The 20,060-nt window shown below is 36.1% G+C and overlaps 1 protein-coding gene across 1 annotated transcript; it reads right to left on the minus strand.

Moving 5' to 3' along the window:
* Window positions 1–3,250: 3,250 nt before the first annotated feature.
* Window positions 3,251–19,931, minus strand: efhc2 (EF-hand domain (C-terminal) containing 2). The gene is made up of 15 exons (XM_051118527.1): window positions 19,822–19,931; window positions 18,472–18,660; window positions 18,224–18,374; window positions 17,919–18,142; window positions 17,595–17,846; window positions 16,805–16,912; window positions 16,529–16,667; window positions 13,625–13,790; window positions 10,421–10,563; window positions 10,140–10,336; window positions 9,915–10,048; window positions 9,329–9,523; window positions 7,292–7,384; window positions 7,104–7,206; window positions 3,251–3,879 (listed from the first exon to the last, which is right to left on the minus strand). Exons 1-15 carry the CDS (start codon window positions 19,861–19,863, stop codon window positions 3,769–3,771), a joined length of 2,247 nt encoding a protein of 748 aa, XP_050974484.1. The 5' UTR covers window positions 19,864–19,931; the 3' UTR covers window positions 3,251–3,768.
* Window positions 19,932–20,060: the final 129 nt, after the last annotated feature.

The raw sequence follows: 20,060 nt of genomic DNA on the forward strand, positions 1-20,060 counted from the left end.
GGAAAATACAGATATATTATAAAATTTCTGTGTGAATTAGTCAGGAGAGTGGAGTCATCTAAAGGGCATCTAAAGGCAGTACTGAGGAGAATATAACTCTTTTCCCATGTGTACCTGAGGCTGTGACCAGGCCTCCTGAAAGGACTTAATTCTCCTGTTTATGATCACTGTGCCAATTCCTGTAGGCACTGTCAAATCTGTAGCTGGGAAAGGGACAAGGCAAAATGACCGTCTACTATTAGTTCCAGCAGTTTTCCTATTAAATGAAAAGCCATCTTAAAAAAATAAGAAGGATGGTCTTGTTTAGGTGTGTTATAGGCACTTTCTGTATATCTTCTATTAGATGTAACAATTCCGAATAACATTTGTATTAGATGCTGTTTTAAAAAAAAAAATCTACTGCTATTCAATTTCACACTCATTTAAAGTATTGAGGTCTAGGCTTGCAGTTTTTACTAGGGGATAATTAAAATGATCATGTAAAATATAATGAAAATATAATGACAAAACTTGTGATGTAAAACTGAAAAAAAAAAAAAAAAGCCTGTGAAATTTTATATAGTTTCTAAAGTTGAAGTCTGTAATTTGCAGGGTTGCCAGGTTATCACAATAAAACCTGCCCAATTGCTACTCAAAACTAGCCCAATCTGGTTCTGGAAAGGGTCCTCCAGTAAAAATTGCGTTCTGGGTGGTAAAATACATGTTTTTGGTGGGTTTCGCCTGATAAAATTCGCATTCCAGGGCCTAAATGTCATGTTATTGGGGTTGCTTTAACCCGCGGACATGAAAAACAACCCACGGCAAGAGTTTTAATATATCCCAATTCCACGGGAAAACCTCAGACAAATTTATGACTGTTTCAAACAGGTTTCTCAAAACAAGTCCTGTCTGCCATTGGTTAGTTAAACATCTAGCCCCACCCAAAAAACATGCCATTGGCTGTCTGGCTGCTAAAGCAAACAGGAATGTTTTTGATGGCACTCCTGCGCCACAGTGTCTTTTGTAAAACCAACCCACAAATTTGTTTACCTATAATAGCATTAAAATCTAAAGTATTTTAAATTTGAAAAATGGCACATTTCACCTTTAAAGGGATAGTTAACTCAAAAAAGGAAAATTACCTCATGTAATGTTACTCATTCTCAAGCCATCCTAGATGTATATGACTGTCTTCTTTCAGATTATTAAAAATGTCCTGGCACTTCCAAGCTTTTTAAAACATCAGTGAATGGCTGTTGGGGTTTTGTCCAATAAAGTGCATTAAAGTCCAATAAAGTGCATCTGTCCATTATAAGAAGTACTCCACATGGCTCCAGGGGGTTAATAAAGCCCTTCTGAAGTCAATCAATGTGTTTTTCCACTAACTTTTGTACACATTCACAATAGAGTGCCGTTCCAGCGGATGGTGTAGGACGTAGATGAACTTGGGCGATGAACGCGGAAGTGTGGAGGAGAAAGCAAAACAAAACACCGGTCATGAATTAAAAGAGAAGTCTGAGGATTTCAGTAAAAGCCAAAAGAAGTTTGGTTTTCCTTTGCTGTAAACAAAACTTGGTTTTTGTGAGGCTAGCATATTCTCACCGGAGCTTACACTACGCCTATGTCATTCACTGGAACACCACTCTCTTGTGAACACGTGTACAGTCAGCGGAAGCTAGAGATTACGGATTTAGAGTTTTAAATATGGGGATTTTTCTTACATAAACGCATCAATTCACTTCAGATGGAGAATACTCACTTGGTATAATAGACGGATGCTCTTTTATTGGACTTCAAAATCTTAAACCCCATTCACTGCCATTAAAAATCTTAGAAGAGCCAGGACATTTTTATATAACTGATTGCATTCATCTGAAAGAAGAAAGTCATATACATTGTGGATGGTTTGAGGGTGAGTAAATCATGGGGTAATTTTCATTTTTGGGTAAACTACCCCTTTAAGTGAGCAGTTCACTTTTCTTTTACTATTTAACCTCTGTAATGATCTGTTTACCGTGGTTTGGTGGAGGTTTAGTGGTTAAATATTTTTGGTTCAAAACTTCAGATCTGTCTCTATTGTAAGTAAGTCACTTTGGCCAAGAAGGTATTTGCTGAAGAATTAATAACAAAAACAATACGATTGGTTTTCACTATAACACTATCATTGAAATGTTTAGCAGCCACTAATAGACCTTTAAAAAATTCATTGGAGATCTTTTGCACCAGAGACTTTTATTACATTTTCCTGTTCAGAAACTCAAGGAGCCTCGACTGGAGACTGAATAAACATCAGTTAAACAAGAGCCGGGAAATAATAAAACGATCAACACCCTATTGCTTAATATTCCTAAAGGCTGTAGGTTTAAACTCTGTGCCATTCTGAAGCAAACTACTTACCTCAGTTTGCTTTAGCTGAACTATCAGTCCTTCTGAAGGTTTCGCGGGTGAAATCCGTTGAATCCGCGGGATGGGCAATTTCACCTGTCCTGAGGGGAAAAAAATTCCCCACGCAGATTTCGTTCGTGTTCAAATTGCTGACGAAAATTTACCACGTTGACCGTGATTACCACGTTAAAATGTGACTGCTGTGTGAGTGATTATTGCATTGCTACATTATAATGGACAATGGACCTTTTTTGTCCGCCCAATTTCGCTAAAGTGACCGCACCAAATGATCCACTTTAAGTCTATTTATACTAACCTATATCAATAATTTGAACCTTACGTTAACATCTAGTTGACTAGCTATATTAAATTACCATACACATGCATAAATATAGGCTAATCTATATTTATTCATATAGCAGACTTAGTTCTGAAAAAAATATCTGTTCCTCATTATTGACTGTGACACATTAGCATTTACATTACAAATACAATGTGGTCACATGATTTTTGACTACTTCAGAATGTGGTCTGAGTGATCAGATCCCAAAACAGTTTTTGGACACAAATTTTATACTTGTATTAGCACTTACCACAGAAATTGATGTTAATACCAGATGTATCAAGGTCATTGTTGCATTCTGGGATGTCAAAAGTGTGTCCTCGTTCCCTGTTCAGTGGAGCCAGGCTAAATATGTCCTAGATCCAACAGCCTTTGTGTTTCAGACAGAAGCCTGCTAACTTATGAGGCTAATATTTTAGTAAGTGTGAAAGCTGGGAATGAAGACTTGATAATACTGGTGTGATGTAATGCACTTCTTTTGTCTTGGCCAGTAACTGAGGCCTTGATCTCAAAAGCTCTGATTACAGACACGCTCAACCTGTCTTTTTATATACAGTGTCAGCATTTATTAGTTGCATAATGTGCCAAATCGGAGTGTGAACAGCCAATGCAGGTTATAAAATGAGGATGTTGGGCCGTTCCTTTTTACCATGGGAAAACCGCTCGCTTTCCTTTAACTGAATTATGAAAAGACCTTTGGGAAATCTGAATTTGGGTACTGTAGTTATTTTCTCTCATATGGCTATGGCATGTTGTATTATATTGACAGCTTCATCCATGTAATCACGGCAAATGTGCACGTCTGTCTGCCTGTATATAAAATATGGTTTGATTTAGCGGCTCATATTTTTAACTGCTCCACGCTTGGCCCCAAGGCACACAAGGCACTTCCAAACAGCTCTCTCATTCCAGCATGTTTTTGATTTTATGTCGCATAAAAAATACACATAAACCGTATTATGACATTCATGCAAAACAGCAATGTGCAACAATGTGAATTTAATCAGCCGAGCAGCTTTCTTGACTTTTCTCATGTTATTGAGGATCCCATCAGGCCATTCTTAGCTGTCATTAGTGTTCGTGGCGCTGCCAAAGACATCCTCCAGAAAGAGCGAGTAGTTGATGGTTTTAACTGCAGGGTCTGCAGCGTCTCCTCTCCAGTCTGCGTCAAACTGAAAACAACAGCACGACAGGCTTTGAGAAACAGTTCACAGAGATTCCTGGAGCACATATGTTTAGCTGGCACTCTCATTTCATGTCTTTGCAAATTAAGCTGAACGGAGACATAGATTTATCAGGCCGGATTGACTTTAGCACATGGTAAATGTCTTGTACTTGCTATTTAAAAGTGTGTGACAAATGTTTAACGACTTTGCGTGGGTCAGTAAATCAGACACGTAATCATCTTTTAAAAAGAATGGCTGCAGATAAGATTTTTTTATTGCACAATATGTTAAGGTGACCAGATTTCTCAAATGAAAACTGGGAGCATTTTCAGTTCAGCAGTCTATATATCATTGAAATATCCGGTGTTATCATCTATGAATTCAAAAAGGGGGACAGTTTTGTGCATTTTGAACATGGTGAATGTAGAACTGTGATGAAATATGGTATATCATACTCTGACATACTACTATAAATAAGTGTAGTCATCAACACACACTTATGAACTGTAAAAACTGTCCAGAGTAACTCACAACACACTCATTTTCTTTAAGCTAATGTTGTCGATGGACGATGATATCAGCTGTTACTAATATTTAAGGGAGAATTTACCCAAAACTGAAAATTCTTGTCGTTATGTCATTCCAAACCTGTAAGACCTTCATTCATCTTCGGAACACAAATTAAGATATTTTTGATGGAATCCGAGAGCTTTCTGACTCTGCATAGACAGCAATGCAACTGACACGTTCAAGGCCCAGAAAGGTAGTGAGGGCATCGACAAAATAGTCCATGTGACATCAGTGGTTCAACCGTAATTTTATGAAGCTATGAGAATACTTTTTGTGTGCAAAGACAACAAAAATAACTTTATTCAACGATTTCTTCTCTTTCCTGTCAGTCTTCAGCGTGTGTTATGACACGATGGAGCCAGTGTTCTGACGTAGAACCCAGATGCACTGCGACTTGTTTGCAAGCAGAGTTGTTTTACACATGCAAAAAGTCGTTATTTTTGTTTTCTTTGTGCACAGGAAATATTCTCGTAGCTTCATAAAATTGCAGTTGAACCACTGATGTCACATGGACTGTTTTAACAATGTCCTTTCTACCTTGCTCGACTTGAACGTAGTATTGCGTTGCTGTCAGAAAGCTCTCGGATTTCATCAGAAATATCTTCATTTGTGTTTTGAAAATGGACAAAGGTCTTGCAGGTTTGAAACAACATGAGGGTGAATAATTAAAGACAGAATTTTCATTTTTGGGTAAAATCCCTTTATCTAATCCTAAAAAGATTTTTTTTTAAATTTCATTAATTGAAATAGAGCAGAAATAAGATCTAGAATTAGATGAAACTTTAACTAAAGAGAAAAAACTTTTAAGGTCCACTGAAGTGCTTTATTCTATGTATTGACGTAATTTCAAATGAAACAGCAAGACAGGACAGTACATGTCAAGAAGCCCTGCCTCCTTTTTTAAATAGCCAATAGCGTTTTGTTTATATAACTGCTTGGACCAGAGCCATTGAACTCGGAATTTTTCATTGTTTTGGAGTACACTAGCTTATATATAACCTTAACATATTCATACAGTTCAGGTCAAAAGTTTACACCCCCCCTTTAGAATATGGAAAAAGTTAATTATTTTACTAAAATAAGAAATAAGATATTTCACATAAAAGACATATACATACCTAATACTGTGCTGTTACCTAAATGATCCACAACTGTTTTGTTTGTTTGTTTAGAGATAGTTGTTCATGAGTCTCTTGTTTGTACTGAACAGTTAAACTGCCCACTGTTCTTCCGAAAAATCCTTCAGATCCCACTGATTCTTTGGTTTTCTAGCATTTTTGTGTATTTGAACCCTTTCCAACAATGACTGTATGATTTTGAGATCCATCTTTTCACACTGAGGACAACTGAGGGACTCATATTAAACTATTACAGAAGGTTCAAATGCTTACTGATGCTCCAGAAGGAAAAAAACATGCATTAAGAGCCAGGGAGTGAAAACTTTTTGAGAAGGAGATCAGGGTAAACTTTTGTCTTCTGGGAAACGTAAAAGATTATTTTCTCTTGTGGACTGTATGTAAATGTCTTTTATATTTAAAAATGAAAAATAACCTGCATTTTGTAAAATCTTATTTTGAAAATAATAAACATTTTGCAGATTCTGAAAAACTAAAGGCCAAAAACTGAAATATAAATTGAAGTACAAAAATTACTAAAAATTAAAGTTGAATAGAAATATATTTAAAAAATGAAAAGCACATAAAGTTACTAAAATGAAAAATAAAACTGAAAACACAAAACCTAATTTAATTCAGAATATGAATTAAATACTATAATAGTCTTAAAATAACACTGGAAATCAGTGCAAATTGGCCACCAAAGGAAAAAAAAAAATCTGGTTACCCTGTCAGATAAGTAACATCCAGTAAGTATACATACTTTTTATGCACAGAGCTTGATGTAATTTTTATGAAACATGCTCTAGTCACTAGACTAGCCTACTTAGAGCGATCGATCCTTACAGTTTCAGCATGGTCTTGTGGTCCTATTCTTTTTTCATTCATACTAAGTAGTATTTGATAAATGCAGGGTAATTCACCATTTTAATAGCTGCTAGATTAGGTTCAACCAGGGCCACAGGAAATGGCTGGAAACTGGCAAATTTGGCGGTCGATAAACACTGTGAAATGAACTATGAGAAATGATTGAGCAAAGCAAAAAAACACAGAATCACACAGCCTGGCTTGCTTCTTATAGATTAATCTTGGAATCGTTATGTATAGTCCTGCAAGCCCTGATTACACAGAAAAGACAGCGGTGAGAAACTACACAGAGAAATCGACCACTGTCTCCCCCTGCTGGTTTTTTAAGACCCAGCAGAGCTGGAAGGATTTTCATTGTGAGTCAGTGAGCAGCTGGTTCTGCTTAGGCTCCAAGGAGGCATGCTAAATTACTGCTCTGTAATAAAAGCTCCACTTCAGAGTAGTTGTTGAGTGGGTTTTTCCCAAGGCTGATTTACTTGAGATGAGGCTTGGAGGTGCTCAAAGCTTGTGGGGCCCACAGGTTACCAGGGCCTGGACCCTGACACAAACACTCTCATGTACATGTGGCCGCTTTTGCAAACAACAAAGAATGACGTCTGCAAGTATGTGTTTGATGACAGAACAAATGGACTGTTTTTTTGATAGTCATCATCGCATCCAGACCGCTTTTAAACTCACCTTCACGGTGACATCTGGAAGCACAGCAGGGGCGGGGTTTTCTCTCCAGTTGATACCGGATAGGAAGGCGTGATAGTCAATCTTCTCAGACTCGTCTTGAAACCTGGATGCGAACATTAGAGATGCAGGAAATATGGATGCGCTGTGTTGAAATGTCTCTTGGATAATAAATGAGAGTTTGACCCTACTTTTCGAGGAGGGCTTGTTGTAGGTCATCGGACAGGGGCAGTCGGAAGGCTTTAAAGATGATCTGTGCTTCTTTAGAAGAGAGGTGTCCAGATCTACAGCCATTTGAAGAGACAGAAATGAAACAAAATGAAGCAACAGTGAAACTATTTTCTATTTAATACATTTAAAAATGTTAGTTTTTCCTGTGATGACAAAGCTAAATTTTTTTCCTTCATTACTCCAGTCTTCAGTGTCACATGATCTTTCAGATCTTGTTACAATTAATAATTTTGTAACATTATTAATGTCTTTACTGTCGCTTTTAAACAATTTAATGCTTGTGACGATGTAATCCTTGCTTAATAAAAGTATTAATTTCTTTTAAAAAAAATTACAAAGTATTACTGACATCAAGTGCTTGGTACACAGCGATGCATATCATAAAAAAGATTAGAAAATAATCATTTATTATTAAATTATTGTTGTCATATACAGTTTTCTTATGCAGTTCATGACGGACAGCTGCAGACATTCCAGGTTCATTATTTTCAGAACATCATAAAATAACAACTTTCCACAGGGCCACATAAACAGGACAAGCACGTTGACCTGTCGGCATTCTTCCTCATCTATTTCCCCTGCCTGCAACATGCCACAGGTCTTCATCTGTTTCCAATGCTTCACTTGAACCGCTGGAACTAATCGCACCCCCTCAATCTAAAGCAGATTGATGGTTATTCTACCTCACCGTGATTGTTAGTGGTCCACATCAGTGCCTGGCTGACTCTGAATAGCTGAGATAGGCTGTCCTTACAGAACAACGGGCAATGATTTTGTGGTTTTGTATGAATGCATGTTTATGTCAATGTTGATTTCTTATTACATATAATTTGGTCATGCTACAGGGCGCTTACACATAACAGATAACATCAGTTAACATCAATTTATAAGATCATTTATGTTTAAATACAGTGGGGTCCAAAAGTGTAAGACCATATATATATATATAACTTAATTTAAATCAGGAAACATGTAAGCCATAAAATGAATGCACAAAAAGGTACACCATTTTGTACCAATCTAAACATAAGCAGCAAATCTGTTGTAACATTATAAATGTCTTTATCATCACTTTTAATTAATTTAAAGCATCCTTGCTAAATAAAAGTATTAGTTTCTATTAATTTCTTTTCCAATAAATAAATAAATAAATAAAAAAGGTATAGCTTTTGAATGTTATAGGGTATAATGTTTCATTGTTTCATGTTTCAAAATGAATGCTTCATTTTTTCAGATAAATGCTGATCTTTGGATCTTTCTTTTCATCCTGAAAAAATTGCCTCAACTGTTTTGAATATTGTAATGATAATAATAATAAAAACTTTCTTGAACAATGATTTCTGAAGGATCATGTGACACTGAAAACTACAGTAATGCTGAAAATTTAGCTTTGATCACAGGAATAAATTGCATTTTACAATATATTCAAATATAAAGCGGTTATTTTAAATAGTAATTTTTTTTTTTTTTAAAGTATTGTTTTTGCTGTACTTTGGATTAAATAAATGCAGGCTTGGTGAGCAGAACTTCTTTAATAAACATTAAAAATCTTACTGTACAAAAACTTTTGACTGGGTAGTGTATTTGTCTACATCAAGCAGGGCCACAACGTCATAAGACACATTTGGTTACATTTCGGTTGGGACATTGGGTGACCAAAGTTCAATGTTAATTGTCAACGGTAAGTTGATGTCCAATACCGACGTCAGCTGACATCGATTTTTTGTTTATAGGTTGTGTAACCAAAATCGAATATAAGTCAACGGCAAATACTGACGTCAACCCAATTTTCATTCTCAACTAAAATGCAACTGGGGTCTAACGTCAACCTGACATCCGGTGCTTGCAGGGCATCGACAGCACTATGTGCACAATTAATTCCAGAAAATATCTAAAAAATATATAATATAAAATACAAGGAAATCTATTTTATAAAGTTAGATTTGAGAGAGAAAGTGAAAGATGATTAAATGGATGAAACACTGTTCAAGTACTACCTGTCCCGGTCCTCGTGTGTGAAAGCTTGGATCATATCCGTGAACTTCTCAAAAGTTTTCTTCTTTAGCTGATCCTGAGCTACAGCAAGCATGAGGCCGAAATCCACCTCTTTCTGTTCCCGAACTGAATAAGTGCGACCCAGCGTAATGATCTCGTGTTCAGACAACTGAACGTCCATTTCTGCCAACAGAGTCCTGTAAAGAACACAGCCATTTACAGAATAATTGTGCGCTGTTAAACTAAATAGTGTACTGGGGCCTTTTACTGCTTTTATTTGACAATGTTTTTATGACACAACAGTGATGTGTCTGTTAGGAATTAGAGTTGAGTACAGTTTGTTTCTTATAATGTTACTTATCACCAGTCACAACAACTAAAATAACTCTTTTAAGTTTTGTCCCCAGTCAGCCAAAACTGCAGCAGGACATTTTGCCAGTCAATTCTATTTCTGTAGGTAATCCCACCCACAGTAAAATCTCAAATTCAGTGAATCTGATCCAAAACTGCACTCAAAATAAATTATATGGCAGGCTAGGACAAGGTGTTATGTACCTTTTATTTGTGTATTTTTGGCTGGCTTCTTACCTGAATGACTCATAGGGAATGAAGCCAGTGCTGCTTGGGTCAGTCATGGTGAAGAACTGTTTTACTTTCTTCTGTTGTTCTTCACTGATGGATTTTACCTTGCTAATAATGGTGCCAATATTCGCCTTCGGGAACTAAGTAATAGAGAAACATAGATGAAGTGATTTCAGTGAAGTTTCTGTGTAAAACAGTTTTGATAAACGTTTTTTTTTTTTTTTGTGTTACCTCATCCGCATGCTGCTCCATGTAGTTGAATGTAAATTCATCAGCGTCCAGCAGCTGGAAAGGCTGATTGTTCAGATCCAGCCGAGCTCCCACATACAAATCCTGAGCTGTGAAATACTCAGACATCTCACTCTTAAACAGCTCTTGTCCTGGCTTCTTCACTCTACCTCTCTTTAAGAACTTGCCCCCAATCACACCTTCAACACAAAAACAGTGGAATAACATTAAGCAGAATCTTAATTACGTTTTTTATGTGAATTTAAAGAAATCAACAGCAGTACCTGAGTTTCTCTGAGGAGGTTCAAAAACTGCTATGGTGTCATCACTGAGGTAGACGTATATGATAAAAACACGTTCCTTGTCGATAGGACTGTCTGTCAGCATTTTCGCCACAAATCTCAACACATTGCTCACCAGACCTTGGCTAAAGTTGAGAAAAAAGCTTAGTTTATCATCTGGCCGAAGAATGCTTTGTTACAATAGACAGGAATCAATAGAATAAACATTTTATCATTGGTTGCACATTTTAAAATTAAACTAATCATGTAGATGCACCATGTTTTTTTGCCTACACTTTGAAATTTGTTTGAGCTGAAAAGTATTTGTTTACTCGCTTGTATACAGAATAAAACATCTAGACAATCCACTAGAGTTTGAGGATTTGGGGCCAAATTTACTAACGGCTTGCGCCAGCACAAACCACTTTTGACGTTACAATAGTACTGTCAGGATCTACTAAAGACACGGAGTGATCTGACCTTATTGAATATGCATGGAGTTTCCCTTTTTAGACGCAAAATTTATGGGAGAAGAGTATTAAAATGAATCATGCAACATGATTCACTAACGTTTGAGCATGTCAAATTACTGTATTTGGCGCTACTCTTCGTAGATTGCGCTGGTCATTATAGAAATGAGTTCTTTAATGTGTACATTGTCCGTACATCACATACAATTTTCCCTTCCTATTGACACTTTTATGGAGTTGTGCTCTAATGCTAATTTGCTAAATCTGGCCCTTTAGTGTTCACTCAAACCTAAAAATTGTCATTGCCCCTTTTGACCAGTAATACCAGTAAATTTCTGTAAAATTACCAGAACAACTTCACTGGTAAATACAAAAATGTGCTGTTCACACAGGCAGCGATGTTCTGTCTTTTTTACCGGTAAAGCACCATTCACACATCCATTTCACAATACTGGTAAATTCTGTGTTTGTGCAGCTCTGGTACGTACAGATGAAGTCAAATGTTTACATACCCCTTTCAGAATGTGCAAAATGTAAATTATTTTACCAAAATAAGAGGGATCATACAAAATGCATGGCATTTTTTATTTAGTACTGACCTGAATAAGATATTCCACATAAAGACATTTACATAGAGTCCACAAGAGAAAATAATAGTTGAATTTATAAAAATGACTCAATTCAAAAGTTTACTTACACTTGATTCTTAATACTGTGTTGTTATGTAAATGATCCACAGTTGTTTTATTTTGTTTAGTGATAGTTGTTCATGAGTCCCTTGTTTGTCCTGAACAGTTAAACTGCCTGCTGTTCTTCAGAAAAATCCTTCAGGTCCCACAAATTCTTTGGTTTTTTAGCATTTTTGTGTATTTGAACCCTTTCCAACAATGACTGTATGATTTTGAGATCCATCTTTTCATACTGAGGACAACTGAGGGACTCATATGCAATTATTACAGGTTCAAATGCTCACTGATGCTTCAGAAGGAAACATGATGCATTAAAGGGGTCATCGGATGCCCATTTTCCACAAGCTGATATGATTCTTTAGGGTCTTAATGAAAAGTCTATAATATACTTTGGTTAAAAATTCTCAATGGTAACAGTTGCAAATGAGTCCCTCAGTTGACCTTAGTGTGAAAAGTTGGATCTCAAAATCATACAGTCATTGTTGGACAAGGGTTTAAATACACAAAAATGCTGAAAATTTGTGGGATGTGAAGGATTTTCGTCTGTCTCCGTTTCTGAAGAACAGATGGCAGTTTAACTGTTCAGGAGAAACAAGGGACTCATGAACAACTATCACTAAACAAACAAACAAACAAAAACACAGCTGTGTATCATTTAGCAATAACAACACAGTATTAAGAATCAAGTGCATGTAAACTTTTGAACGAGGTCATTTTTATAAATTCAACTATTATTTTCTCTTGTGGACAACATGTAAACATCTTTTATGAGAAATATCTTAGTCAGGTCAGTACTAAATAAAAAATAACATGCATTTTGTATGATCCCTCTTATTTTGGTAAAATAATTAATATTTTGCAGATTCTGCAAGATGAATGTAAACTATGGACTTCTACTGTATAATAAATGTTTGTGTTTTTAAAAGCAGTTTGATTTCATGAAATGTCTTAAATGTGAAAGTCATCACCCTGAGGCTCACTCTGTCAGAGAATAGTGCAATTGAAAATGCATAGAGATCATCGAAACACCAGTAGACAACAATTCTATAAACTGTTCATTTTACTTCTAAAGAGAATATATTTTCATTTCACAAATTAAAACATACAACGTACGTATAAAATGTACTTTAAACTTGCACTACTGTTTATAAGTTTGGGGTCAGTTTATTCAGCAAATATGCATCAGATTGATCAAAAGCGACAGTAGAGACTTTTACATTGTTACAAAAAATCTGTTCTTTTTAACTTTCTATTCATCAAAAATCCTTTGTTTCTTGAACCCCAAATCAGCATATCAGAATGATTTCTGAAGGATCATGTGACACTGAAGAATGTAGTAATGGCTGCTGAAAAGTCCGTCTTGAGACAGCCTCATAGACTAAACAGACTAAACTGCATCTGACATACCTGTGCCAAGTATTTTTATATGCTCACTATCCTAATGGTATTTTTATATGCTCACAATACTAATGGACTCCCTAACTTTACTAGAAAGTTTAAAGATCTGTCCGCTTTCCAACTTACAGTGACTATTCTTTAAATATTTAGTTCACCAGGCTGACAAGATCAGGATGGGTCTTGGTTCCTTACATTCAAGAAGTTTCCTTGCTTATTCAAAGTGTTCAGTCCTATCACTTAGCTGCTTTGAAGTTATTACTATCTATAAAAGAATTGTTTACTTTAGAAGAGGCTTGTTTTTTCCTCCAAACTCTATGCCTGCCAATATATCGTCCAAAGCAAATTGAGCGAGACTGGTTCTGGAATTAAATTTGGAAGCAAAGCACTGTGAAAACAATGTATAATAATAAACCAACTTGTGTGTTTACATCTGAAGTATTGTGAGATTGCATTTGAGCTTCTGATTATTTATAAAGGGCATGTGCTCATCCATATGCTGTACTGCAAAGAGCTGAACTTAAATGTTGAATGGTGACTTTAGTAGGAAAGCTAGTAAAGGTCTGACATGTTTTGATGTATTATTAATGGTTCTAAATGAAAGAGAAGCATATATTCTGGACATCCTGAGGGAGATTAGCTCCACTGGTTACCTGTCTTTTTCCATAAGCTTCCTGAAATCCTTCTGTGGAGGCTTAGGCAGCAAACCCTGACAGGAGCACAGCGAATCTTCCTCAGATCCAAATCCAGTGTAAGGTGGCACCTGTCTGGCTGTTTTAGGAGGGGACGAAGCCTTGTATAAGACAGGTGTGAAGTCCTCTGTGAAACCACACAGGAAGAAAACATCAAACACACACACACACTAATGCATTTAAGCAGACATAAGCATGAAAACCGGAAGTGAGGCCAGACAGGTTGCGTTTACCCATATGAATTCAATCTGCAACCTCTTAACCTCTGAGAAACGAACAAGTGCTTCATCAGAGCCTGTGTCAACCCGGCTCCATTAGGCTCATGTGTAACTAATGCTATGATCTCTTCAGTCGGCATAACACTGCAGCAGACAGATGCACGCGCACCCGTATTGTGTTACCACTGGCATGGAGCTCGTGTGCTTCTCATGTCCGGGCGTTTGAAGATAAAGAGGCCAGGCTGGTCATTGCTCATATCTGCTGTCCAAAAACTGAGTCACCTTGAGGTGTCAATCAGTTCTGCTCCTTTAGTCTTCTGTCATTCAATGTGTGTTATTCAGACAGTTATTCACAGAGATGAAAGCACACTAGGGAGCATTAGTCTCTCATAGAGACGTGGGATTTACGACGGGAAGACTTTGAAAATAATGAACAGCTTGTCAGACCACACAGATGCGATGTGTGCCGAGAATGATTGGTTGGGTTTGTACATTTTCTTTTCAGTCAGTTCACTACAAAGCAGTGGAGCATAAGTTGCACATGTTGTAGAGAATTTGTTTGTAGCAAACAAAATAAATATGTGGTCATTACAAAGTTCCAAAGTCACATGTGAAACTCAATACTGACATCATGTGGACATTAATAGCAGTGCCAAACCCCTCCCTCTAACATTTTTCAAAACCGCATAATAAAAAGAATCCATTCTCCTATTATATTTTATGCTATAAAAAATACTGTACAATAATAATATGAAAAATGGCTATTTATACACTGCCATTTAAAACTTTGGAATTAGTAAGACCTGTAAAGAAGTTTCTTACGCTCATCAAGGCTGTATTTATTTGATCAAAAATACAGAAAAGAACAGTTATAATGCAAAATGTTATTACAATATCAAAAAATGGTTTCTTTTTTAATATACTTTAAAATATAATTTACTCTTGTGATGTAAAGCTGAATTTTCAAAAGCCAATACTCCAGTCTTAGTGTCACATGATCCTTCAGAAATCATTTTAATATGCTGATTTATTACTTTTATTATCAATGCTGGAAACTGTTGTGCTGCTATTTTTTTGGAACCTGTATTAATTTTTTTCAGGATTCTTTGATGAATAAAACATTAAAAAGAACAGCATTTATTCAAAATATAAATCTTTTCTAACACTGTAAGTCTTTACTATCACTTTTTTATCAATTTAGCACATCCTTGCTGAATAAAAGTATTGATTAAATAGAAAGAATAAAAATTGACTGACCCCAAACTTTTAAACATTTTAAAAAATATATCTATGTTAAATAAATGCTGTTCTTTTACACTTTTTAATTCATCAAAGAATTCTGAAAAATATATCACAGGTTCTAAAAAATATTAAGCAGCACAACAATAAATTAATTAATCAGCCTATTAGAATGAATACTGGAGTAATGATGCTAAAAATTCAGGTTTGATCACAGGAATAAAGTAGATTTTAATGTATATTAAAAAGAAAAATCGTAATAATATTTCACAATATTATTATTTTTTCTGTATTATTGATCAAATAAATGCAGCCTTGATGAGCATAAGAAACTTCTTTAAAAAACATTACAAGTCTTACTGATCCCAAACTTTTGAACGACAGTGTACACTGTTTTATGTAACATTTTTTTATTAAAATATCCAAAAACCACTAGAACAGTGTTACATATTTTTCTGACTTGTGTACTTAAATTATTCCAAATGTTTCCAGGAATGTCTAAAAAAGCTCCGCTGCTTTCGAGCCGTGTGTCGCACTCGTCCTTCATTAGCAATCACTCCAGCGTCCTCGTTTCGCTCCCACGACTTTCAGCCCCACCATGCTTCATACTACAGTGACCTTAATACGTCTTTAATACATTAGCACATCCATGAACATGATTTCTGCCCGAGTCCCGACGGATAGCATCGGCTGTGGGGACGAAGACTACAGCACCCATGACACCACACTCAATCACTGCATCATCAAACTACGCCTTTGGTTCTTTGTTTGTTTTGAATGTGCGTGAAAACCTACATATTGTGCCTTTAAAGGAGAACTCCACTTCCAGAACAACAATTTACCGACAATGTCATCCAAGATGTTTATGTCTTTCTGTCTTCAGTCGTAAAGAAATTATGGTTTCTGAGGAAAGCATTTCAGGATTTTTTGTAAACACTGTGTCTGTAGTTCCGCCTATGTTCCGTGTGACCTTTCAACTTGATTCAGTAGTACGTAGCGCCGTGAACGCGCATCCCAGAGCCTGTGCTACATGAGCTTTTGTGCTTAAAAAGTATAAAAAAATATTTTCTGAAAAAAATGACAGATCGTTTCGCTAGATAAGACCCTTCTTCCTTGGCTGGGAACGTTTAGAGCCCTTTGAAGCTGCATTTAAACTACATTTTGGAAGTTCAAAACCTAAAATACTTTCCTCAAAAACCATTATTTCTTCACGACTGAAGACAGAAAGACATGAACATCTTGGGTGGCAAGGGGGTGAGTAAATTATTTGTGAATTGTTGTTGTGGAAGTGGAGTTTTCTTTTAAATTGTTTTATTTGACACAAACCTGTTTACCCACACATCTTGAAATTTGACATTTTAATCAAACATAATGTTAGGACACTATCACCTATAAAAGTATAACTTACCAATACCATATTTAGAGCGATAATACTCTTTAGTGAAGTTGTCACAGTCACATATTATCACCCTACGACCCCACACATTAATGACACCTCCAATGGTCAGGTCACAGTCTCTGTAGAATTCTTCTTCTACTGCTCCAGTCTGTAAAACATTAAGACATTGACATACTAGTCTGTTAAAACAAAACAATTGGCTTCTAAACTAATTAAAAATGTATTTCTAACAATAAAAAAATCCTAAGGGCATTGATAATGGACCATTTTTTAATCAGCACTCACTTTGAGGCTATCCAAAATGTAGCGTCCTCCTTGTCCGACTGGTCCAAATACATTGAGGACTGTGCGGTCTGTTATTTCTCCAGGCTGACGCTTGGGAACAGGAGCATGCTGTTTGATAGCATCAAGAGGAAAATAATTATAATTTTTCCTAACTTCAAGGACAAGTAAAATTTGCTAATGGGTTCATAATTATTTACTCACTGGGGGTTTCCTGCAAAACCTTTTTAGATGACATTTAGTGAAAGGCAACAGAATGAGTGACAAGGCTACATGACAACATAAACCCCCCCTGAACAAATCCTTCTTCCTTCATAATGAATTTAGGCTGCAAAACAAGCAGGGAGGAAACTGAAAAGTGCTTTAGGGAAGTTGGATGTTCTTTCAGCCCTGTCAGTCTGGATAAAAGCTTGGCATGGAAGACGGAGAAACGTGTCCAAGCAAAAGAGGAGAGAGGAACTGATAACCACTTAGTCTCGTCTAAAGGTGGAACAAACAGTTTTGAACCATTTCATTTCAGATTTTTCAAGCACAACCATTGAAATCATCACCTCTGCATGTATATGATACAAAATACAGTAAAAACTGTAATATAGTGAAACATTATTAAATTACATTAATATATTTCTGTGATCGCAAAGCTAAATTTTCAGCCATTACTTAGACATCAAAACATTCTAATATGCTAATTTAGTGCTAAAGAAACTTTTTTTAAAGTATTATTATCAGGATGTTGTAATATGTTATGGATATGTTAAAAAAAGTTCTTTTTGCAGGGCTGTTTCCTACTAACCTTGGGAAGCTTGCCCCTGTGTAGAAATTTAGGGACAGCGTCTCGACCAGAGTTTGGAAGGACGACTTCGTAAATTTCCATCGTGTCATTTGCCAGGAAGTAATGCAAGATCAGCTCTCTGGGGTCTCCAAACATGCTCTCAGTATCATCCCAATAGCAGTAGAAGCGCAGGACTTTGCGGTCATGTTCCAAAAACTGCTTCAGGGTATCTATTCTTTCATACGGCCGCAGCGGCTTCATGTTCTCCTCCATCTGTGAGGGAGAAAGAAACAGTATAATACTGAAGTATTGATATTGCTATTTAGACACATGGTGCTTTCTTACCTCTTGTCGAAGGGTGGAATAAGGATCTGCTGGCGTGGAAGCAGAGGGGTTTAGGCGCACCCCCATTTTAATCAAGAAGTTGCGTGTAAAGTGGTCACAGTCCGTAATCATAAAGTTTCTAGTATAGAACACGATTTCCTGATTGATGTTGAAATGGTGCACATTGTAGAAGCAATCATCTTTAGGAGCTGGGAGAGGAATGCGGTGCCTCCGAATCAGGATTCCTACATAGGACGAGAACAGCTGCATTTAAACAGGATGTTTTTACTAATCTGGATGCTGTACATTTGATTCTGATGTTTTACCCTGTGGGATCCCACTGTTTTTGAGCTCTGGCTCCACTACTTGTATGGTGTCATCCTCTAGATAGAAGTAAATCTTGCACTTTCGCACTCTATATTTTTCTTCCCTCCTCTGAGGTACAGTTTCTTGGAAGTAAGCATCAAAACACAGGACCTTCAGGTAAGGAAATTGTGAGGAAAATGAATACACTTTGCACAGGTAAAGAAAAAAGGTATATTATGTTCCCAGTTCCCTTATAAGAATGACAAACCTGTTTGTCAAAAGCAACCCAAGACGGAGCATCACTGCCTTCTCCCTTTGGAAAAAGTGAATACTTGGGTCTTGTGCTCTGCCCCAGTAGAAGTTCTCCTCCAATGCCTGGCTTTTCTGCCCCGACCATCATGGCCACTCCATTTGAATAATCAAAATGCTGAGATTTGTGAAATTTATCTCTTCCAAGCTGGAAAATGTTGAAGAGTAAATAAAATGGACACTGCAAAATGCTTTCAGAATTATGTTATTCCGTCATTTCTACTCCAGTTTATGTGTTTCTGGTTTTCTTCATCAATTATTAATGGTTGAAAAATAGAATGAACGGCACTGCAGGTGCAGCATTTTGCAATGATTAAATAAATGAAATAACTAACTAAAAGTATAGTTTATACACTACACACACACTTAAAATATTTTCAGTTTAAGTAAAGTTGAGGTCAAGTTTACATACACCTTGCAGAATCTGCCAAATGTTGATTATTTTACCAAAATAAGAGGTATTATACAAAATGCATGTTATTTTTTAATTAGTACAGAACTGAATAAGATATTTCACATAAAATACACTTACACATAGTCCACAAAAGAAAATAATAGTATATATTTAAAAATAATAATTTATAAAAAATGACCCTGTCCAAAAGTTTACACACGCTTGATTCTTAATATTGTGTTGTTACATGAGTGAGCTGTTTTTTTTTTTTTTTTTAGTGATAGTTGTTCATGAGTCCCTCGCTTGCCCTGAACAGTTAAACAACCTGCTGTTCTTCAGAAAAAATCCTTCAGGTCCCACAAATTCTTTGGTTTTCAGCATTTTTGTGTATTTTTGAGGACAGCTGAGGGACTCATATGCAACTATTACAGAAGGTTTAAACGCTCACTGATGCTTCAGAAGGAAAACAATGCATTAAGAGCCAGGGGTGTAAACTTTTGAACAGAATGAAGATGTGTACATTTTTCTTATTTTGCCTAAATATCTTTTTTTTTTTTTTTTTTTTCCATTTAGTACTGCCCTTCAGAATACGTAAAATACCTTTAAATGGGGTCATTTTTATAAATTGAACTATTATTTTCTTTTATAGACTATGTAAACGTCTTTTATAAGAAATATCGTTTTCAGGTCAGTACTAAAAAAAAATAACATGCATTTTGTATGATCCCTCTTATTTTGATAAAATAATTAACATTTTGCAGATTCTGCAAGGTGTATACAACGTTTGACCTCAACTGTATGAATACGCTCTAGATACAGACATACTTAGCAATACATAAACAGCTTTTATTCACAGAAAGTTATTTTCCCTCAACACAGACAAAATATTTATATAGTAATTTTGATATTACTTACATTTCTATTGGCTGAATTTCCCGGCAACATTGGTAACGCCATTTTTAGTAGCAAGCGATAAAGTAGGATTTTCTCAGTGCAGAACGACCACAAACTGCTGGGAAGTGGATGCCAAGGTAACAACTTGTTTGCAAATATCATTGCTAGGCAACGAAACGTAGATCACGTGACAGTTAATACATTGAAATTGTTTGCAGTTCATCCAAATGTTTTCATTTAAAAGCTATTAATCACATATT

The sequence above is a fragment of the Labeo rohita genome, chromosome 9, assembly GCF_022985175.1.
Source record: "Labeo rohita strain BAU-BD-2019 chromosome 9, IGBB_LRoh.1.0, whole genome shotgun sequence".
Taxonomy (NCBI): Eukaryota; Metazoa; Chordata; class Actinopteri; order Cypriniformes; family Cyprinidae; genus Labeo; species Labeo rohita.